This window comes from Onychostruthus taczanowskii, unplaced genomic scaffold (assembly GCF_017590055.1).
Source record: "Onychostruthus taczanowskii isolate IOZ18803 unplaced genomic scaffold, ASM1759005v1 scaffold1, whole genome shotgun sequence".
In the NCBI taxonomy this organism is placed as follows: Eukaryota; Metazoa; Chordata; class Aves; order Passeriformes; family Passeridae; genus Onychostruthus; species Onychostruthus taczanowskii.
Genome location: NW_024496525.1, coordinates 8,920,151 through 8,943,329, shown reverse-complemented (window position 1 = coordinate 8,943,329; position 23,179 = coordinate 8,920,151). Strand labels below are relative to the sequence as shown.

Here is a 23,179-nt window from a genome sequence, read left to right as displayed (position 1 = left end):
GCACCTTGAGAGAAGGCTGCAGCCGTATACAGATCCAGCAGCAGCACGTTCCATGCAATTTCATCCTCTCCTGCATTTTTTGTATCCTATTTGCAGCAGTTTGCAGCTATCCCTGGGCAGTCACTTTGTGATTACTGGCTCAGCTTTCAAGAATTGCAGGAAACAAAAGTAAAGCTAACTATTCCCTACTAGCACCAGGCTTGCTGGATCCTAGGATGGGCAGGTTACAAGATAATCAAAAGAGTAGGAAGCTGGGAAGGGATAGGAAGAACTCCATCCCTCAAGTAAGGACAGTTGAGTTCTGAAGCCATTTTGGAGATCTGGGGAAGGCAAGTAAGATATTTAAAGGCTGCTGGCACTATCAGCAGCAGCTCAAGGTTTTCTTAAGAATTGCTCATTAAAAACAGGAATTTGTTTTAGGAGAAAGATCCAACTCTTCTTTCTGAATTGTTAGACTCTAGTTTAACAGCACAGAGAGAAAATGCCCCATTCTTTACACCAGAACAAACTCATGTCTAAAAACCTGAGCATAATCCTTCAGCACAGGATTTAAACCATGTTCTTTTAAACCATTTCTCAAAAAAATCTACAAATGTCCCTGGCAATGCTGCAGTAGCTGCTCTGTGGGCAAGATCTCCCCAGCAGGTGTTCAAGGGGCCTTACAAACACAGAATGGGTGACACATACATGAGTGCTGTGCATATGTTTGTTGATAAATACGTGAAACCTTCCCACTATTTCCCCAAGTAGGTGAGACTTTAAGTATGAAGTAGTTGCTTTTCCCTAAGCGAATAACCAGCCTGCCCCTCCAAATCTACGTGAAGCAAAGTAAGACTTTTGGGTTGACAGAGCATATTTCCTTTCTCTGAGATATGCAGATATGGAATATAATTAAAATATATTATCAGTGGTTGTAAATCTCTGGCACCAGTAACCAACACACATATTGCAGGAAGTCGGCCTTTGTCTAGCACTAGCTCTATGTCTCCAATGAAGTATTGTTGTTCAAGGAGGTTTTGAGACCCTGGCATGACCAATTTTGATAAGTCTGTTGTTGCAGTGGGAAATACAGACTGGCAAAGATGTGTCTTTCCCTGAGCCAAATGACTTTACTGAGGCCAGCAGCCTGACTGAGGAACCATTTCAGGTACTTGTTCTCCATGTTAAGAAGAGTCTCGTCCTAGACAAATTGGTCAGGTCTTAACGCTAGAAAGTGGCAGTACCAGACTTATCTTTCCAGCTTATGCATCCAGAGGACAGGTCTTACTGGCCTGTTTGGCCATCAAGTCAAGGCATTGGGAAAGGGGAAAGCTCACAATGATTTTTAAATGTCAGAAGCAGTTGCTGAATTTTTCGTAGTTTGCAGGGCTGTTATGATGTAGCATTGACTGTTCTTGATAAAAGGGTCCTGGCAAACAGAGGGAAATGCAAGCATCACATCCAAGGGCATGCCACATGGGGAGGCATCATTGCTGCCTTGCTTCCTGAGCCTCCACACTTCCACTTCTGCCTCTTAAAGAGCTTCTTATTTAAGAGTCTTCTCCTTAACATTTGGCTTCTCAGGAGTCCCCAACTCAATCTGTGCTTGCACTACACCTCAGGCTTTCCCCACCATTTAAGTCCTCTTTCTCCAATGACCAGCGTTTACATCAAGCAGACTGTGCAAAGCAAAGTATGGAAAGCCTTGTCTCTGGCAGCATGGGCAGAGAGCAGCTTCCATCCTGCTGCAGCATAGTCAGCTATCACTTAGATCACTCTGGGTAACTCTGTAGTGCACATGCTTAAAGGAACAACACAAAACCAAAAACAATTCCCCTTCCTAAAACAAACCTCCCACCCTCCCTCTCCATAAAACCCACCCCCAAAAATATTACTTGAGATTCATTTATATGAATTATTAACATCATGGACAAACATATTACTCTAGCTCTAGCTAGAAAAATAAAACAAAAGGAGAGAAAAAAAAAAGCTTTTCTCACATAAACTCTCTCCTTATGTTTAAAGAGAGTGACTGTGAATATATGAGGGTGAAAAAGGCTTGGGAACCTCTTCCAGGGAGCTAAAGTACATTTTGCCACAGTAGAGGCTGGATGAAAAAGAGAATGGGGCTGAGAGAAAGCAAGAAGGTCCAAATGTGACTCTGTTCAGCAAACTGTTACCAGACACTACAGTGCAATGATGAGATTACACAAATACCAGAGAAAGCAGGAATTAGAGACAAATATGCAAAGAGGGGTGGAGAAGGAAAGCATATGTGCAAGTAAACGACTCTTCCATACAGTAATGAATATTTTTCAGAGTGGATCAAGAGCAGAAGAATTTCTCAACACCTGCAGCTGGACATTTCTAACACAACTGAAGAGCAATTCTCTGGACAGCTCTTCCTCAAGCTGGTTTTATCATTTGGGACCTACAACAAGGTGCAGTGGCAATATGGAAATTTTCAGAAAAAATAATAAGGTCTGTATTGCTTCTCTGTTCATGTTTTACCCTAGCTGTCACTGGGTCTGTGAACTAAGTATATTTAAGGCTACAGAGAAGCAGCCATCAATATTTAAGGCTGCTTCCTTTTGGTAGGGCAGTTTCCCTGTGCTGGTCCAATAGTGTCAGCCATATGGACAAACTTCTGAGTGCATACAAACTGATAGAAGATCTCCCTTGAAATAACATTACTGCTGCTAGTCAGTATATGCTTACAGCAGCCTCCAAACACTACATGCTAGAGTAATGGACAGACTGCTTGTACAGTGTACATATCAGACTAGATGCTAATTAATTTCCCTGTCAAATCCTGAAGCAAAATTATCGGATGCCTGGGATCTAAGCCTTCTTGACCAACCACATTATGTAGTAAGAGAAGAGAAAACCAAAATAAAATAAACATCCATCATAAAACTACTAAAAACATATACATTAGCATTGTAGAAGGATGACACTTGTGCCATATTCCATGAATTTTGACTTCCTGCTGGCTCATGGGCACTGAGAACACTGAACTGAAGGCAGCCAGTGGCAGAAGCTAATAGCCACCAGCACCCCCAAGGAGGTTTCTTTTTCAGACCCTTCTACTGATTTCTTTTTTTTTTAATTGATGGCAATGACAAAGAACAACTTCTTGTGAGAGAGCTGCAAGTGGTGCCCAATGGAATGGCTGAAGAGGTCAGATTTCTTTGTGGTTTTCTCTCACATAGGGTGCAATGAAATGAACAGTAACCAGTGAATAAAACAAGTAACTTCATGGAACCAAGATACTTGAATGCTTTTTGTTGCTAACAATGTGGAGGAATTGAGCATCTCTGCTCTAAAAGATACCCCAAGTATGTTTAATCATCAATTCCAGGCATCACTTTTAACTAGCAGCCAAAATGACACTCCTGCACTCTACCATCCACTACTACCCAGGGCAGAGGAAGCCGTCAGTCTAATACCTGCCTCCCTTGCACAGAGGTCACCGGTGCGGGGAGCCAGCAGCAAGCTTTACCAAACACACCCACATTCTGGCTTTCCTTCAACAGTGTTGGACAAGAGCTCCCCGCCTCGCGAGGCAGGCAGCAGCAAAGAAGAGTCCGTAAAAACACCCAAACTTGAAGACGAGGATCAGAAAGTCAGAGTCCTCACATCCGGCCGGCGGTGTGCAATGTCTCGCCCCCGAACCAGTGTTTGTTCAGTGCTCCCTGCAGACTGGATGTGGCCTGAAACAGGCGGGCGAAGCTCACCTCTGCCCAGTGTGGTTCCTGTTCACCTCCGTGTTTAAGGCCAAGTTGTGTAGGAAGAGAAAAAGCTGCCACCACACTTGATTTCTGTTCTGCTGATGCTGTAGAGAAGAACAGTTAAAGCAAGGTTATTTATATTTCTAAAATTGCAACATACCACTTCTCTTTTCCAATAACAACTCAGTTACACTTTTCAAGAGCAGACACTTTAATCCCATCAGCATAACAAGGGGGTGCAGCAAGGGATGAGGGGAGAGAGGGAAATGATAAGTTCTCCAGAAATAATTGTAGCTCTAACATTACAAAAAGAAAAGAGCAGACCCTTTATGCATTGTGCACAAGAGGATTAAACTTTTTTTTTTGCTTGTAGGATTTCGCAGAGTTTAGCCAAGTGCTGTTTTTAATCAGATTGGCTTCTGAGCCTTTCAAAAGCCCCAGCTGCATGAACAAACAACCTTTTTTTTTTTTTTTTAAAAAAAAAAAGCCCCCCTTCACCCCGAAAGTAAAAAAAAGAAAAAAATATAACTGGTGATCCATCTGTAAGTGATTTGACACCGTGAAGGTCAAAGGGTTAATCTTCAATTTAAACCACACTGCTGAGACAGCAAAACTCTGATTTCATCTAGTACAAGAAAACACATTCGTGCACACACACACTCCCCCACCCTCCCCCCACCACATTTTCCTTCCCAGCATCTCCAAGATAATACTGCCCTTTTTATAGCCACTTTTGACAGTAAGCCATAAATAATCAGCCTTGGAGCCCTTTCCTACTGACTGGAGCCAATTAAACCTTAAGCAAGAACATACTTGAAAACACACAAAAAACCAAAACCAAGAGGTTATTTCAGGTCCCATTGTCAAGGAAGAAACATGGGAGTTGAGTTTCAGGGGGACACCAGACTACATAATGCAGCTTTGGGACAGGGACGCTGTTCCTCCTTTTGTTATATGTAATCACCCCTGCAAAAGTGGCTCCGATTATACCCCCACCTTCCTGCACTTTAATGGCATCTCATACAAACAGGTGGGTTTCTCCTTACATTGCCCAGTCTAGGATACTATTTCACCTCAATAACCAACTCTCTATTAGAAGTCAGTCTTCATTTTCTCATCCAGAATTCCATATTTGCTAAGCAGGCATGATCATTTCTGGAAAACAAAACAAACCAGCCCAAATCTCCGCCCCCTACCCCCCTCCCCAATCCCCAGCAGACGAGGAAACAGAAGATTGGCTTCCCACAACTTTGCTTCAGTACACAGGAGTTCATAAAAGAGCACTGAAGCACATTATATGAACAAGATGTTTCAACTCAGATTAGCCCAACAGGGCAGAACAACACAGTTGCAAGGCATTTTTTACATAATCACAAATAAGAGAGTTGCAACTGGAGTTGGTGCATTGGAGATGTGTCAATAGACAGCTCTTCAAAGTCCTTCCAGATAGCCATTAAATTATGTTTGTATTCCAGTGTGAGTAGATTTGTGCCATTTGAATCACAAGCACACACAAAACATGCTTCCAGAAAACCCGTGCTCATCTTGCATCTTAGCAATGGGTCATTTATTCCTGCCCTCAAGACTTAACAAGAAGAAATGGATTTGGAAAAGTTCACACAGATCCCATCACACATTTCAAGAACACTGTGTTTGTAGCATGACCTGTAAGCAGTGGCTCTAGAGCCTGCTATTATTTATTTAAAAGTAACTAGTCCTGGGTTCAGTCCTTACTGATTGCACAGGCATTGCTAGGTTTACAGGTGAAAACAATCTTTTATAAAGTGTCCTGTAGGACTGGGTTAAAAACCACTAATTTGGTCTCAAAAAGCAAAAGCAAAATTTTTGGTTTGTTACTCACATCTCAGTTTGATCAGGTTTGTCCTTCCTTATCAAACTCCAGAGATTCCTAGCATCCTTCTCCATACAGCCATACTCCTAAAAGTGCTCAAACTGCACAGCTAACCACAACGTCCCTGTGACATCTAGATACCATGTTTTTATCAAGCTATTACAGCTCAGGCAGATTCCTTAAACAGAGTTCTTTGGGTAAGACCTCAATGAAGTGGCATGCAAGAACAAAGTGGTCTTCTGTAGCTTCCACAAGCAAGGAACTATGCTAGGAGAGCATAGTGGACAAACACATTGCAGACTCTGAAGAAATCTGCTTTGTTAGATTATTTTATTCTATTGGCAGCCAAGAGGGTAAAAAATTGTCTTGTAGAGACTTAGTAAGGGAAAGGCAAAAGGATGTTTAAAACTTGGCACAGAAATCCTAAGCTTGAAATACATCTCAGCTTCATTGGTGGACCCTCTCTAATGGAAACTCTCATGGAATTTTTATAAAGTGGGTTAATTTGTGGGCACACAAGAGGAGTCCTGATTTGGCATGTACAGTTTTACTATTTCACACTGTTGGGAGCATAAACACATGTAAGAACGCCCATACTGGTGTCCTCCTTCATGCAGGAAGCTGCTTTGTGCATCTCATACAATAACAGATTTCTGGCTCCTCAAGTTTTATACCTCACATGGGTAGAAAAGGATTACCTACTCTTTCCAGTGATAGGTAAAGGAGGCCATGTTCTGAAAAAAACAGTGGAAGGACTGAGACTGAACTCATATGCCTTTTTTTTTTTTAAAGGGGGAACTTTTTGAGGATGGTATTAAGTTTAGGTTTTATCTGGTAAATAAGAGTTTTAGAACTGTACTTTATGATGGTTTACAGGCCTGCAAGAGAATCAGTGGGATGTGATTAGACAAATACTGAGAAAAACTAATATGTATTTACTTTATATTCTACTGTGTTTATTTCACTGCCTCTTGAAGTCACTTTTTGGTACAGCATTTTTGTCCTTTTCCAATTAAAATTGTTTCCTGTATTTGCCTAATACACTTAAGGAGATTTCCATGCAAGAGCAGAATAGGAAATATTTTACTCTTGGTTCTCCTTGCTTATAAGAAGCATAACATCTCACATAACTTTTTAAAGAATGTTGACACCATTTTGTTTTGAAGTAAAAAATAGAGCACTACGTTGAGGGCAGCTTTCCAGGTTTTATTCCTAGACCTAGGGCTTGCTTGTATTTCCCTAGGTCTGTATTCAGCCAGCATTTTCTTCCATGGTGGTGTGGTCCCACACACACCTTCACTGGCCCACGTATTGGAGCAGCTCACTCACTATGTCCTCTCTCCATAGCAGTGCTGGAAAGTGAACTAGAGCAGCACAATGATCAAGGCCAGAACTAATCTGATAAAGAAGTTGCCCTTAGTGTTTAACAAGCCATCCTAAACTATCTGATCGATGGCATCATGTACTCAGACTGATGCTTGTTCCAGGACAACAGAAAAATGATGACCTGTGAAGAGGAGCAAGCTGGGACTAAGTGCTTCAGCAGCAAGCTCAGCTTATGGGGTTTGGAGCTATAGCTTCACTTCTGGGCTGATCTGCTTTCTGTGGTACTAATTCAGCATGGGACAAGAGCCACAGAATGGAATGGCAGATATTATTTGCAGTAAACAATTTATGGAAATAACTAAAAAATGGCCTTTTCACAAGTTTCTCTTTTTCCCCAGATATGCTTTAGCCAAGACCAAAATTCTTAAATATTTCAAGACTGAGGAGTTTTTGGTGTGCTATAATTTAGCTTTCAGGATGGACAGAAAACCCAGAAGAGTGATTCCATGAAATTGGCATATATATATCTTTTTTAATGTGATATGTTTTGAGACATTTTTCTAAGATTCATAACTATTGTGACACTGATGTATCATTTCCCTAAGCTTCACAAGGCTGATTTGCCCTTAATCAAAATAACTCAATCCTCAGAGTCACTACTGCACAAAAATACCAGGGATGAACGCTTTGCCACCTCCATGTGGGAGCAACAAAACAACCCTTTTGAGGCTTCCTTCCCAAGAAGGAAAGAAACCCTTTTTGCCCTCTACACTAACTGTAATTAAAGAAGAGTAGACTTGTGAATACAGTAAGTCAACACAAAGTTGGAAACACATAAAACCATTTCCTATTGCAGCTGCTGCTTTTTAAAGGGGATATCCTTAAGAGACTGTCTGTCTGAAACGTAAGCATGAATGCTTCAATGAGTCACAAGAAAAGGCCATTTTACAGGAAAAGTGTTCTCTGCAGCAACAGTACATTAGTGATGCATCTTCCATGAACTGTGCTGAACCAAAAGCCAGACTACTTGTAAACAAACACAAAAAAAAAAAAAAACCATGCAAGACTTTTACTGGAAGCAAATGAAAGAGGAACATGACTGACCCGACACTTAGTCCTTCCCCATAATTAATTCCTAATACATGTTTCACACTGTAAGCATACAGATACATATCTGGCAAATAGCACCACAGACGTCAAAACCTTTTGTACTCCTACCAAGCCCTTGCACAGGGTGATCAAAGGGAAGATCAGGACAGGTGATGCACTTCAAAGAAAATGCTGTCTTTTTGACACAGCTCCTTGAATCCATGAGCATACATGTTTAACAGATTAATAAGATTCATTTTTACACTTGATATACACATGCCATTAACATCCCTGTTTAAAAAAGTAAATATGCTTGTCATATGCACATGTTGTATGTGTGTCTGTCTGGTACACTCCATCTACCCTCTTGATCTCACAGGCAGCTTCTGACTTTGCTTCATAGCTTCCAGACAATTAATTCTATCCCATTTTAACTAGAAGGATTAATATGGCTGTAAATGGTGCTGTGAGAACAAAAGAAGAATAATGGCATATGTGTACATAAAAACATTATTCTTCCTTTAATGACTAATACAAGTATTAGCAACAAGTTGTTGGGATTGTATTTATTCACTGAATACAAAAATACTTGCACACTGGGAGCAGTTGCTGACTCATCGCTGAAGGCTGTTTTGGCTGCCAGGTGGCTGGAGGCATATTGTGCTACCACAAAATATGCTTTAGCTTAGAAAGACTAGAAAGTCACAGTCCCCAAGGCAACAGAGGTTTCAGAAGGTGTCCCCTACTGGAGAGAGAAATGCAGACCATTGGAAGTCAAATACAAATCTTTCCAGCTGTGATTCCTAATGACCAAAGTATAATGCATGTGTAGAACCAGCAGAGAAAAAAAAGAGGCAGTAACAGAGGAAAAAAATGAAAGAGGAGCTCGGCCACATGGTTTCTCATGGTAACACAATAAAGAGGATGAGAGCTCTACCTTGGGAAGCTCCATCCTTCTGTCTTGCAATGACTTACATGGGACTCAACTTGTAGTAAAAGGAGGCATCATCTTAAGTATTGCTTCCTTTCTCATGAGCCTCCATCAGGCTTTGCAAGAAGACGAGCAACACGTGTGTTTACGGAGAGAAGATAGTACTGGGCAAAGCTGAAAGGGTGCAGGGTGCAGGGGACCCCCAAAACCCATGTATGGGCTGCCCGGCCCACGCACAGGACAGGACACGGACCGAGGCGCTGGTTCTGAGCAGCAAACAGCGACGGCTGCTGCCCCAAACCTGCTGCCGGCGCAGCTGCGCAGGTGAGCCCTTTCTCAGCTTGCTCGGCGCTTAAAAACAAACACGCCGCCACTCGCGCCTTCCTCTCCAGCGCGGGCAGGAAGGGGAAGCAGACAGCCGCCATGGCAACAGCCAGCTGACGGCAACCTGGGAAGGGCAACCACCGGCCACCGCGTTCCCAGGCCCTCGGCCTTCCCCTCCTTCCCCATCCCGAGGGGCACGCTGGCTTATTCTCCACAAACGTGGTAAATAAGGATCCCGCATTTCAACAGAACCGCGCCTGATACCACTCTGTACCAGCGGCCCGGGGTCCGGGACGGCTCACCCCTGTGCTCTGGGTGTGGGGCTGTGTGTGTGTGAGAGTGCTGGAAGAGATACCCGGGAGAGGACACCCCACACCGCCCAGCCACAGCCGGCAGCTGCAAGGGGTTTTGACTTTTTTAGGGGTTTATTGACTGAACCTGCGTATGATGGGGCAGGGCTGTTCCACAGCTCCCGGTGTTCATCGCCTGCCCTGCGCGGGCCGCGGGACCCGCTGACCTGCGTTTGGCATCCATTCCTTCGCCAGCAGAAGGGAGGTGCTCCCAAAACTGCTCACTGCTGCGGAGACCCCCCCTAGTGATTAAAGTCTGCCTCGGGGTTTGCTTAAAATAACACTTTAAAAGTTTTTACAGGAAAAATATCCTGGCGCGGAGGGGAAGGGGTGGGCGCGGGGCCGCCCGGCTGCGCGGGGAGGCGGCGGGAGGGCAGGTGCAGGGCTGGAGCCTGCGGGCAGCGCAAACTCTCGTCAGCAGCGCCGATGAGTCAGAGGCTAAATTTAGCCCGCGATATAAACACAGCCGCCGAGCGCAAACACGGCCCGGCCGGGCCCTCGCACGCACCGCCCGCCGCTCCTCGCCCGCCGGCCGGCTCCGCTGGCCCTTGGGGCTCCGGCCCCATTGCCAGCACGCCCTCGGGTCTGGCTCCCATCACGGAAAACCTAACTGGGGTTAACTGGAGTTGCCTCACTGCTTGTTTTTTGGATCGCTATTTTTTTCTGCCGTGGTCCGGTCCTCGGCAGGATTGCTTTTCAATTGGCGAGGCGGCTACTGAGGAGAAACAAACAAACAAACAAACAAAAAAACCCCAACATCCAAACGGCTGGCAGGACATTCCTCCTCAGTGGCTTGAAACAAAAGAGAACTCTGCATTTGGGCACTTGCTTTCCTGCCTTTCCACCATAAAATTTAATTGAGTAAAATACAAACATGTACTCTCCTCATCGTAAATAATCGGTCCAAACATCTCATCATCCCCCTCAGAGATGGCACTATCTTAACAAGATCACCCAACCTAGGTGGAGGACTGGAGGCACAACAGTTAGGTTCCTATCAGCAATCCTTGTATGATCTCAGTCAAGTTATAACCTGCATTTTCTACTCTCCCACAATAAAAAATAAGTGGGGCATTACCACAATTATTTCTTAATTGAAAAATAATTTCTCAGCTGTCACATTGCTACAAGCAGAAAGCATGTTGCGACTGTCACAGTGCTGCAAGAGCTGAGGAAATCCAGAAGAACCTGCAGAGACTGAAGGGGTTGTACGGGGGAAACAGCAGCACTGAACATTGACGTTAGAAATACTGCAGAATCATTCACCTGCACTGTCTCAAAGAACTGTTTTGTGCTGTTTATTCTGGGCAATCTTGGTCTTTTGAGGTTGTAGCCCCACTGCCTCTAGACAGTCCCGTGTCCAGCAGGATTCATGGCACACAGTTGAACAGAGCTTGCACGGCTCTCCTGCCACCCAGCTCCCTTTTCCTCTGCCCACTTTCTCTACCAGAGCTAGGCAAGAAGTTCTGCTTTTTAACATTATCCCCTATTTTAACATGTAATAACAGGAACATACATGTAATATATTTAAATCTTTTGTCAGCTGATAGCATAGAAGAGGTTAGATTAGGATGATTAGGAAGTTTTGTGGGTCTTATTAAACTGATATACAATGATTATATGTGACTTGCATCGAGTTTGTATAGCCCAGCTTCCAGCAGCAGTCTTACATGGCTGCCTGAGGAAAAGCTAAGGGCAAGTACATGCAATAGCTTCCACTAGTACTCTCTTTCAGCTAATCTAACTAGATTGAGCTTGGGATTTCCTGAGTCAGATCTGGTTTCTGTTTATTTAATGTCTGCTTCAATGGCCATAAACTTGTCTCAATTCCCCTTGAACCCAGATAAAGCACTGGGATGCACAATATGCCTTGACAAGGAGCTCCACTGCTTTCACCTGTTGCATGAAAAATGACCTCATTTACTTTGAGCTGGCTCCCACTAGTTTGACTTGATTTTGCCTAGTTCTTGCACTGGGAGAAATTAGTCTATTCATCTCCTTCATGTCACTTTTGATTTCTGTTTAATATTGCTTCCCTCTTGGTTTGTATCTTTTTTTAGGCCTAGCAGTCCTTAGCCCATTTTCTCATATGGAAGTTCTATCATCCATCTTGCCCTTCTCTGAACCTTTTCCAGTTCTGCTGCACCATTTTTTTGATGAAGAAAACCAGAACTTTATATAACTATATATTCAAGATATGGTAGAAACATGAATTAATACAGTGGCATAATCACGTTCTTGTTCTCAGTGTCTTGCTTAACATAACAAAGAATACCATTTCAGAGTAGATGTGAAATGGTCCAGCACATTTCTGTTAACCTACACGTCAAGTAATCAGCTCCATGAGCAGCAGGATGTCAAAACAGGTGCTAAGCAAGTGGCAGCAAGTTGTTGTGTCATTTGTGTGCATGGGGAAGGTACACTTCCAAGCCCACCTCTTCCTTCATTGTCATTTGTCAAAACAAAAAGGGGGAAAAAATAATCTAATAACATTAAGAAAAAAAACTGTCTCCACATACTTATATCAAATTTCTGACTCCACTGACCATAAGAATGGCCCCTTCCTTTCTTCAAGCCTAGAATTCCAGTTCCATAGCCCTGAAGGAACTTTGTTTTACATCTCAGGCTTCCCAAACTCACACCCACCCTACCTCCTGCCCTTTAAACTGGGCTCACTCACTTCAGGAGTTCTCTCTCTCACCATGTTTGTGCAAATCTCTCAGCTGGAGATTTGAATCCTGCATCAGTGGGCAACACACAGAAAGCAGAGCTGAAGAGGTGACCCACTGCTGTACACAGCAGCAGCAAGGACCAGCCAGCAGGGAAGATCCTGAAACGCACTGACCTACTCAAGAAACAAATGAACGAAAGCACGTACCCCAGGTATCAAAGAGACTGTAGGTACAAGTGAAGTATGGAGCTGCTGGTGCTACAGGCTTAGCTGCAGGACAGTCTGAATCTCTGCATTATTATTAGGAAGCTTTCCTGAACATTTTTCCTAAAATATAAGGTCATCATAAAGAACAGATTCCTGCAAACAATGCCAGTGTAAAAAAAGCAACTGCTAAAAGTGCCCCGAATGTCCTTAATAGTGAAAAAAGCCTGTTGGAGTTTGTGACAAATGATGCTCATGTAGTACCATGTACCCATTCTCTCACGCCAATAAGTTTCCGACAAGCGATGTAGGCTCCCTGTTGCATAAGTAGAAGTGTCTCGGAGGAGGCCTTGATAACTCTTATGAGAGACAGACAGGAAGAAGTATGCAAAACATAACACGTTTCACTTTCAAAGGAAAAGAACATTTCCTTCTGGACATTTTCAGTGTCATTAGCTTGAGGCAAACAGGTACATGCCTAGCTGTCTGCCCACAGCCAGTGTGGATGCAGGGATTTGTGTTCCATGGGCTGCTGAACGCTGTTGCAGTGATGGTAAGACTTACTTGCTGAACTAGCTGGGGAATTTAGAGAAACAAAGTTTTCTATAGCTAGATCCACTGAGAATTTTTGAGCATGGTCAGCATATCTAAATCAACTGCAGGATTCCTGATGTGTTGGAAAGGGACTTTGTTGTTGTTTGTAATGCACTTATTTACTCAAGAAAGCTCAGTTCTGATTCAGCATCTGGTTCTCATTGAGGCTCAGCTTTTTTTAAACTGAGCTTTCCAGATGGGTTGACTGAAGCACAAGGAGGTCAAGAGACTTGTCTGAGGTCATACAGCAAGTCAGTGGCTCTGCTTGGACCTGAGCCCAGAACTGTTCAAGGCTACCACTCCTTGGCTCTTAAAGAGACAATTTCATCCCCTGTGAAGTGATCTTATCTCCATGAAGAAGAAATACGATAAAAGCAGTCCCCTCAAAGCTGCAGCCTGCTTAAAAAGAGTAATTTTATTTGGAAAAAGCTATAGAGTTCCAGTGCCTCATTGGAGCCCGTCAAACTGAAGGGGTGTGATCCTGATACACAGTGTCATCCACCCCACCCCTGGATAACCCCCTGCTCCTCTGGGGTGGCTTTGCTGCCGCTGCCATTCCTGGTTGTGTACTCGCATCCCATCTAACAACCCCTCATGAAATACACTCTCCATTCTGCACAGGCATGGAAACCCAAGCGCACTCAGGACCTGAAGCAGAGCCCAAGCACTTGTTGCCACAGCCTGGACATGTGGAGTGTGGGAAGCACATCCCAGCCAATCAAGCCACAGGTCCCATAAGCTCAGCTCCGTTCTCCATAACCTCAGAGCACACTCTTGAAGTTCAGCCACAGGCTGAGCTACAGCAGCAGCTCACCAATTCCATAGCAAAGACACACTTACTTCAAACCAAGGAGGAGGTGGCAGGTACTGGCTTCTCTTGCAGAAAGCATGGTTTGCCTCTACCTTTGTTCTCCATGGGCAGGGTGAAAAAAAATAAAACAGGGAAGTTTGCTAGAAGCTACACAGCCTCATTCAAGTAAGAGACAGTAAAGAACTCAAGAAAACATAGATGGGTCTCAAATGTCATTCTGCAGAGCCCTTGCAATCTAGATCAACCTGTAGCAGGCTCTGCTATTTAGGAACACAGAGCGTTGCTTAAGTCTTCTTACAAGAAATTCAGCATCTTAAGGAGATGAAAGACATGGAGTTCTAGAGAATGTTGTGTTATTGCTCTAGCACTGTTCTAAGGATGAAATAGCCAGGTTTTAAATTACTGTTTTCTGTTTAACATATTAATAGGAAATGAAACTCTGAAAGTGATTTTCATGCCAAAAGCAAGCATAGGTGCGGCCAATTTTCTTATTCTTCCTAGATGCATACCCAAAAATCTTCTGTATAGCCAAGAACCACAGAATAAATACCATTTAGCTCCAGAAGCCTAGAGAAGAGATAACAGTGACTTTCCAGGGCTCCAAGTGTAGGATGGGGTTAGACCATGCATGCAGCGGAGTCCAATGACAACTCAGTGATGTCAGCCTCAGCAGCAATTGCTTGCTCAGTTTCTCTCTCAGCCAGGGATGTACATTAACCAGCAGCCTTTGTGTCAACACAGCCTTGCTGCTGCAGCAGCAGAATGAGGGCAATACCTGAACTGCTGGAGAGTCTCACAGAAGTCAAGAGCCATGAGAAGGCAGCTCTTGAACTAGCTGGATGCACCATTCCAGTGCTAAAAAGCCTTTCCTAACTTCCACTGAAAGGGCACACACATTTTCTTTTCACAGGTTCACAGATAAATGTTTTTTAGGTTCTGGAAACAGGCACAACTTGTTGAAAACCAAGCTTGCTCTCTCTCAGGACTTCACAAGACCACACTGGTGTGACTAACTTTGTGGTATTCTAAATCTGATTCAAGACACCACTCTGGAAAGTTGGTTTTGACCAAATGTTTGAGACAAGCTGAAATGGGGTTTTCAAATCAGGGGTTAGTTTCACAGCAAGATAAACGACAGCCCAGTTTTCCATGCCTCAGAGACTGTCCCTTCCAAACCACAGCACATTGTGAACTGCTCACGTGTCTCCAGGGCACACCGCCTGCTCCTTCAGCCACGGGCTGGGCAGTCTTTGCACAGAGGACAGAGGGGTGTCTCCACGGGGGATTCATGCCAAAAGCCAAAGGAAATCCTCCATGCAGGACTGGGAGGCAAGGGAGTGGGCATGACAACAAAACACTCCACGGGGATCAGTGCTTTGGACACCAATACTCAGTTTCCCTGACAAACAAGAAAGAATCCCTTAGCAGATCCAAATGCCAAGGCCTATCCCAGGGTCAGGCTGTGGATAACCACTGGCTGAACTACTCTGTCCTCGGTTTGAGTTTTCGAGTTGGTTTGGTTTTGGTATTTTTTTTCCCCGTTTTGTTTTCCAATTTAAATGGCTGAAGGCCCCCGCTCCCGTCCCCTTTACAACTTGTTGCTGTTCCAGTTCAAACAAAGAGCGCGGAGCCCCTCCTCTGGCGGGCCCCGGGGGCCGGGCCGGGCCGCGCCGCCCAGCACAGCCGGACGCCTTTGTTTACTACGGCTCCACACGCCGGGCTGGCCGCCGGCCGGGGCTGCGCGGCCGGGCCGGCACCGGGAGCCGCGGCCGGGCACCGGGAGCTCGACCCCGCCTGCCCTAGTGGGGCCGGGGCGGGCGGGCGCTCCCGGACGCGTTTCCAAGGCACGGGCATCAGATAGGGACACTCCCCCCTAATGAAAGGGGTCAAGTTACAACCAGTACCACCAGTTCAGTGCAAAACTCCTCTCTGCCAACTTGGTTAAACCTCCCCTTTCCTGTGAGACAGCCTGGCGAGAGAGCGGGGCCTGCAGCTAACTGCTGGCGAAAAGGCGCCACCGGGGAAAACCCCATTCAACCACAAACAACACGTTAAAAATCTCGTGGTAGCTCTTTATTCCTGCAGTTTGCTAAATGACATTCATAGCCCCATTTACATTTCTACAGGCTAATCTTCCTTTTCCTTCTTTAATCATCCACCTATTAGGAGATGCGGAGTCCCAGAATTTCCTCATCTCTCAGGTGACAGAGAGAGGACCAAGCCTTTGCCCAGCCACAAGCCACACTCTCTGACCCGGGCAGAGACCCTCACTTACCTTCGAGAAGGGCTGCAAACCATCCCACAGTTAACAGAGGACAAACTCACTTGGAGTAGGATAAACTTTCTGTCCCTTTCTGAAGTCAGCAAAATTTCTTCATGTACAAGCAGATGCACACCCTCCTTGTTGGGCTTGCATAGAAGTGGTAAACTGCTGCCTACTACCAAGCTTCTGCAACCTCTGACCATCTCTGTATGGGCTGAGATTTCCATTTTATCTCTACTTAAAAGGGGAAGGAGAGCAAGGAAGAAAGAATCAAGGGTTCTGGGGGTAATGGTTATTTTGTTTCTTTGAACAGCAGTGTTTGGGTTTTGGTTTGGGTTTTTTTTTCTTTTTTTTTCTTTTTTTTTTTTTTTTCCTTTTTGTTTTGGTTTGGTTTTTTGGTTTTTTTTTGTTTTTTTGTTTGTTTTTTTTTTTAAGAAACCAAGAATCTGGAGTGTGTTTTTGAGACCTGATAGCATCTTACAGGTGTATTTTGTGGTGAGGAAGTTAGTCACAAGTCTGAGACACTAGCTACGACTGTCTTACTAGTAGCTGCTAGCAAGTCTAGTATGATCTAAATATTCTTTACAACATTACATAGAACTACCGTTAGACAACAAGGAGTGTCAGAACAGACCCAGGCTTGTTATCTCCAAGACAAGGAGCTGACATAAGCTACTGATGGCTACATGTTCCAGAGAAGAGAAGGTGCTGGTGGTGAGGAGAATGGAGAAGAGTAAAAGCTGTAATAAAAACCAAGAGGAAGATCTCTGGGAAAAGCCTCAAATCCCACTGCTGATGAACAGGAAGAGCTGGAATAGCAGCAGCTAACACAGAAGAGCTCCCTTCCTGGGCAGTAAATGCTCATATTCATATTCCCTCATATTCTCTTCCCTCCACCTGCCAGTCTTTAGGAAGAGCAAGCAATCTAGCATCAGCAAAATCCATCAGGATACTCCTGCCATTTTATCACTTGGCAGTGTGTGCTGTCTTAAGCAACAGTTCACTTAGCTGATGGCTGGAGCCAGTCTTCATAATAGCACTCTTGGACAGGTAAACCCCCACTTTCCCCTCCAGAGACAGCCTACCCTCTGTATGTGGAGCCGGTGGAACTGGTCGGCGATGCACTGCAACTTCCGTGCAATCTGCACCTCAGCACGTGCTTCCCGCTGACCTTCCCGAGCTTCCTCCTGGAGGTGCGGATCCAACACAAAGCCAGCTGGAGGGACATGTAAACGGTAACCAGCACTCCCTACAAAACAGAGCAGAAGAGTCATTCTCCCAGTGCAAAGATTATCTTTTCTGCTCTGTACACTTCATGGAGGAAAGAGCTGTACATAGTCCTACATTTTTGACTTTTAAAGTCTAGTTCCTGAAGGCCAAACAATGACTATATACTGTAACACAGTGCAGTAAAAGATTTACCCAGCTTTCAAATAAACTTATGTTCATTAAACAGAGCATTGTGTTGATTCCCATAGTCAAATGAGTGGCAGGATCTTAAAATTGATTTCCTTTTGCTTGCTTACAGCTCAGCCAAATGCTGTGGCTTGGGATTTTTTTTTAAGGACAGTTTTGCAGTTTTACAGGATTTCTGCCTCAAGCTGTCTCTCCTCAAGGGTAGAAGTATCTTTTGTGTCAGTCTTTTCTTAGTTTTCTGTCATTTAGTGATTTTAGTGATTTGAATTAAAGCTGAATTGGATACACAAAGCTGAGTGGTGACCCATCAGTTACTAGTAAAATACTGGATGGACATGCTACTTATTCAGCAACTTTAACTCCAGTGAAGAGCCTAAAAGCTGTAACTTTTTTGCATCTTCTTCTCTCCACTGAAAACTTCTAGGAGTTTCCACTTCTTATGTGGATGAGACAGACCACTGGTAGTTAAAAATGTAGGCAAATTGTAGGATATGAAGTACAGTGAACGTTTAGACATCGCAGTAAGATCAAATGTGACAGAATACAGCCAAAGAGAGAGAGAGGGAATATCAAAGACAGCAGAAGCAATGAGCAAGTGTCTAGTTCCTGCAGTGGACAAGCAAGGGTAAGAAAATACAAGTTGTCTTTCTTGAGGGAGTAGGACTAAAGCACAATAATTTCAGTCCTTTAATAAAATGCCCTAATGAAAGAGACCTTGCTAACTGGGGAAGTGCTAAAGGGACAGTTTCTTTGCTGCAAAGCTAGTGACACTGGAGTGCTCTTACCATAGAAGAGTCTCCGTGGCTCTTCAGTGACTCCACAAGGCAACATAACATCCTGACTGGAAGAGGATGGGCTGAGTGTTTGAGTTGCCTTGTCCTGCTGCTCAGGATGCCTGATACCGGGACCACAGCAGTGTGTGAGGGGGAATAGTTGAAACCTCCCCAGAAGGCAGCTGTAGGACTGGTTCTGTGTGAAAAAGCCAGTTGCAGTCATCTCACCAGGCTGACCTGCAAGTCCAAAGTCATCAGAGTGAAACACGTCATCGTCCAGCCCATCCAGGCTAGAATAGTCCTCTTCCAGGTAGCTGGGGCGATCCATTGCTCCTGCAATAAAGGAACATTTGAGGAAACAGCTAAGACACAACAAGAATGTTGTCCAGGAGAGAATATTCTGCTCCAACAATAAAACACAACCGATTTTACCACGCCTTCCCTCTTCCCCACTTCCCAGTGCTGCCCATCTGCATGGACAGGAGAGGTGAGTGACCTGTGGTGAAGGTGAAGGCTTTGCAGAAAGTCCTCAGGTGCTGGGCCAGAGAGAGACAAAGTTCACACGTGTATAAGTCCACAGCTTCAATTCCACATTCTGCTTGTTGGCTCACAAGTAGAGAGCCAACCCCCAACCTCAGCACACAGAAACAGAAAAGACGTTTTAAAAAGCAACCCAAATTCTTCTAATAGGCCCATGGCCAGTCAGCTTCTTTGGGGTCTGCTTTGTTTTGGCCTGCCATACTTGAACTTTATGGTATATCCCATTAACTTTTTCCCACCTATTTCTTATTGATGAAGAAAAGCTCTTGTAATCATAAGGCTGCAAGGCCAGATTTTTAAGAAACCCCAGTGGTTGCAAAACTTAAGAGCTGTCAAAGCCACTTCAGTGAAGCTCTCCATTACTTCTCCCTATGAGGGCCAGCTTTCCTTTCAACTTCTCATTTCTCCCCTCAGCTCAACTTAAGACATGTCCCAAACTTGGCAATGTAGTCACTTCCTTATCCCTCTTACCCTCAAACCTACATGCGCTGTTAGTGCAGTGGTTCATCCTACCACTGAAGAAAAACATGGCTGGTGTCAGTGTTTAAAGCAGGATTTCTGTAGTTGCCACAGTAAACACTCCTGAGCACGGTCACAGCACAAAGCTGAATAAAGATGGTAGAGGGAAAAAACCCCCATGAACCCTAAATCACTATTTCAGAGCTCTTTGCAAATATAAAGCAATTAGAAGCAGTATTACCAGAAATGCCACAAGTCCCTTTACTGTTACCTGTGCATCTAACCCAATTGGAAGACAGACTCCTAAGAGATCCATCTCCAGGATTTCCACCCAGTTCCAAACAAGGCAGTGAAATTCAACTCTTCATGTCTCTTCCTTTGCTCTGGTTTGCGAAGCATTTAACAGAATGGAAGACTAGCAAGAGGAATTTCAGGCCTGAAGGAGACATTAATAATAATTTTATAAGGATGTGTTCAGCACTGCCCTTGGTGCTCCCATCTCCCCCCAGGTGGGCAGTACTCTGGACACCAGCACACTAGAGACAACAGGACCAAGCAGTGCAAGAACTGTTTCTGCAGGGCTCTGGCTTGGGGGCACTATGTCTATTTCAGTTGCTGCATCTCAGCAGTTCACTCAACTGAGTCACAACTCCCAAAGAAGCTTCTGCAGAGCAGAACAGGTACCAGCTCCACAGCTGGATGCAGCTCTGCTGGATGACAACAGTGGCAGAGCACTCACAACATTCTCATCCATGGCTTAAAGTAGCACACTGAAAGGAGTTATGAGCCCCAAGAGGCAGGCATGGATGATTTCCTTGCCAGCTCTTCTGCTGGATCAGTCACCTGACAGAGAGGCAGGTGGGAATGTATTATGTCTTTGCAGGAAAGTTTGCCAGATCTCATCTGTCAGCTTCACTGGGACACGGGCAGTCCTCAAGGAAAGTGCAGCAAAGGCATAGAGCAAACCCCAAACAAAAGAGAGTTTAAAGAGCAAGAAGTTTAAGTCGACCTCCTGCAATACGGTCCGACCCTTTTGCAGAGCTTTTCACAGAATGCCGAGGCAGCGCGAAGGGCAGTTCGTCCTACAACTCACTGGAAATCCTTCTACAACCTCCAAACGCAGCTCACGCTGGGAGCCACAGACACCGGACGGCTCGGGCGAAGGGTCTTTGCCCGGGCAGCCCCCGCGTCTCCGGTGCCGCGTCCTACCCACGGCACTTCCTTGCACAAGCCAGCGGCGACAGCGGCGGGCGGGGGCAGCCGCACGCCCGCGCTGACAGGCGGCGGGCCGGGAGCGGAGGGAGGGCTCAGCGCACACGTGCGTGCCAGCGTCCCAAAACAAAGCTGGCCGGCCTCGCTTCGCCACCGCTGGCCGCCTTTAACTCTTCCCCGCCCGGACTCTAGCCCCGCAGATGTGCCCCCGGCCAAGAGGTTTAACGCGACTTCTCCGGGCAGCGCCGTGGGACGAGACTCCCAAGCTCGGAGGGGCGCCCCGGGAGGGGCACGCTGGCTGTGGAATCAGCCATCGCCTACATCAGCGAATCACCTGCTTTCTCAGCGCCCACCGAGCTCATTCCTCGCCCGCACCCTCCCTCTTTCTTCCCGCTTCGCAGCAGGAGCGGGACTCCGGGCAGGACCGGCCGGGCCGGGGCTGCCCCGCGGCGAACCCCCTTCCCTGTCACGATCGCGCCCGGCCTCGGCACCGCCCTCAACAGCAACCTGGCACAGAGAGGCCGGCCCCCAGTGGCGAAGGCGCTTCCCGGGCACTCACCGAGAAGCGGGACGGGCGTCCCTCGGGGACGGGGCGTCCCGGGAGGAGCCGCCGCCGCAGCCGCTGCAGCCTCCGCACCGCCAAACTGCGGCCGGCGCCGGCGGGCGCGCCGAGAGGCGGGGGCGGGGCGGGCCCGCTCCGGGCCGGTCCAGGTGGGAGCAGCGAGGGCTCGGCGCCTTTCCGCCCTCAGCGGGACGCGCTGCTGGCACCGCGGCTGCGGCCGCGCTCGGAATGCTCCCGCCGCTCGGAGCTGAGCCGCAGCCGCGTGCGCTAGCTTTAAATCTGATGGGAGTGCGACTCCAGGTAGTTGATTTCCAACAAAACTTTGATTTTTCAGCTTTAAATTGCTTAGAAAGTTCTTCCTGACTTGTAAAGTCTGAATGCTGAGGTGTGAGGGTCCAGGAGTTCTTCGCAGTGTGTTGTGCTCTTTCCTGTAGATGAGTACAACTACAGGACTGCACAGGACAAAAGAATTAAACCAATAAGGATAATTTCTTTATATCGCTTTCTGTGAGGGCCCCTCGATGAGATTAGAATAAAACCCCCAAGCCTCATGCTGCAAACAACAGCTCGGTGCATTTGCCTTTACTGTGCCAATGATTTATCAGCTCCCCCTGTAATCAGTGGCAAAATCCCACCACGTTAAGAGAGGCAAGGCCCCGCTCCTTGGCCTTGGCGCACAGCAGCACCCTGTCAGGCTGTTTTTAAAACCTACGTAACAAGATCGCTTGGAAGGGAGGTTTTAAAACCCAGCTGGCAGCTGAGTAATGTTAATTGCTGTCAAGTCTGCCACACAGTTACTGAGGTTTGTAACTTAAACTCAGGGGAGGGGTTAGATTGCAAACCGATGGCTAGCAAGGTGAGGCGAATTACTACGTTTTCCTCGTATCACGTTGACCTGGGCAAGCTCACAGAGCCTCTCCAGTTAAATGTTTTGGAGTGGCTATGATTTGGAGTGAGGTATTTACAGTTGCCATTAATAGATTAACAGGCTAATAATGTTCATTGTCTCCAAAAACCCATTTCTTTGTGGTTCATGTCCAACTCTTTTATTTGCCAGAAGGCTTGTGTCTACTTATTTACAAGGTCAGATCAAGTTTGACTTGTACCTCACCATTAAGTAAAAAAGAAAAAATACTCTTTTCTTTCATTTCAGTAAGGGACAAGGTTCCTAAATTAATTAAGCCTCATTGTTCACTTTTTAATAGTCAAGGGAATTGTGAGTAGGAGAAGAGGAGATTGATATTAAAAAAAAAAAAAGGCAACAAAAGGCATTCTATATCTTTGAGATAGTCAAATTTTATCACACTGATGGTCAGGCCCTGGCAAAATGCCAGCTGCTGGAGGGCTACTTCTAATTTGAATGTGCATCACAATAAATAAAAAATGAATGTGCTGTGATTTCAACCACTTATGTCTTCCAGACTAAGTAATAACTGCCTGCTGGTTAGGCTCATTAACAGTAAGAACAGTACCTGATCGGCTTTGTTTTCATCTCATTGAGCTGCAGTTGGGGCCACACTTTATATCCCCAGAGGCTGCATTTTGGGAACTCCTGCTGTGTAGAAAATGTATGGAAACTGAAATCTATGTGTATAATCAGGCTGGATGGTAAGAGGGCTCAGGAAGGATATTTGTGCCTTTCAGTGATTAAAAAAAAAGATATGGCAGCATTTCTAAGAGAGGGGACTCAGAGGGATTCCTTGAGGAAATTAGACATTGTTAAGAAATGGCTCCGAGTAAATAGACCGAAACCAAGACAGAGACAGTGAGTCTGAAATGGAAAATTGTGAACCAGGGGCAAGTTATACCACCAACCTCAGTGCACTCAGCTGAGAGAGTTTCTACAATAGTATGGAGACAAGCTTCTTACCTGGGAACAGGAGCCCAAGGGACGGATTCTCTGCCAGAGAGTTTTTGCTCATTAGTGTACATGGTGACATTTTGATTCAAGAGATTAATCTTAAATCACGTGCAGCAGTGTCCCTGTGACATCTGTGGATGGAAATACTGTGCCATCCTATAACCATTCTGTCAGCCTGCGCTACTGCTCAAAAGTATAGTGAACAAAATTGCTTCTTTTATTTGGTCATCC

General features: G+C 45.5%; 1 protein-coding gene across 3 annotated transcripts; it reads right to left on the bottom strand.

Moving 5' to 3' along the window:
- Positions 1-1,892: 1,892 nt before the first annotated feature.
- BMF (Bcl2 modifying factor) lies at positions 1,893-21,170 on the bottom strand. Of its 3 annotated transcripts, XM_041401519.1 has the most exons (6): positions 21,085-21,170; positions 19,585-19,749; positions 18,811-18,947; positions 18,327-18,647; positions 17,211-17,374; positions 1,893-3,814 (listed from the first exon to the last, which is right to left on the bottom strand). In XM_041401519.1, exons 2-6 carry the CDS (start codon positions 19,590-19,592, stop codon positions 3,713-3,715), a joined length of 732 nt encoding a protein of 243 aa, XP_041257453.1. In that variant the 5' UTR covers positions 19,593-19,749; positions 21,085-21,170; the 3' UTR covers positions 1,893-3,712. The 3 variants fall into 3 exon arrangements, with proteins under 3 accessions (XP_041257453.1, XP_041257463.1, XP_041257474.1); XM_041401529.1 differs by lacking the exon at positions 18,811-18,947; XM_041401540.1 differs by lacking the exons at positions 18,811-18,947; positions 19,585-19,749 and having other exon boundaries at positions 21,085-21,168.
- Between the last annotated feature and the right edge of the window lie 2,009 nt (positions 21,171-23,179).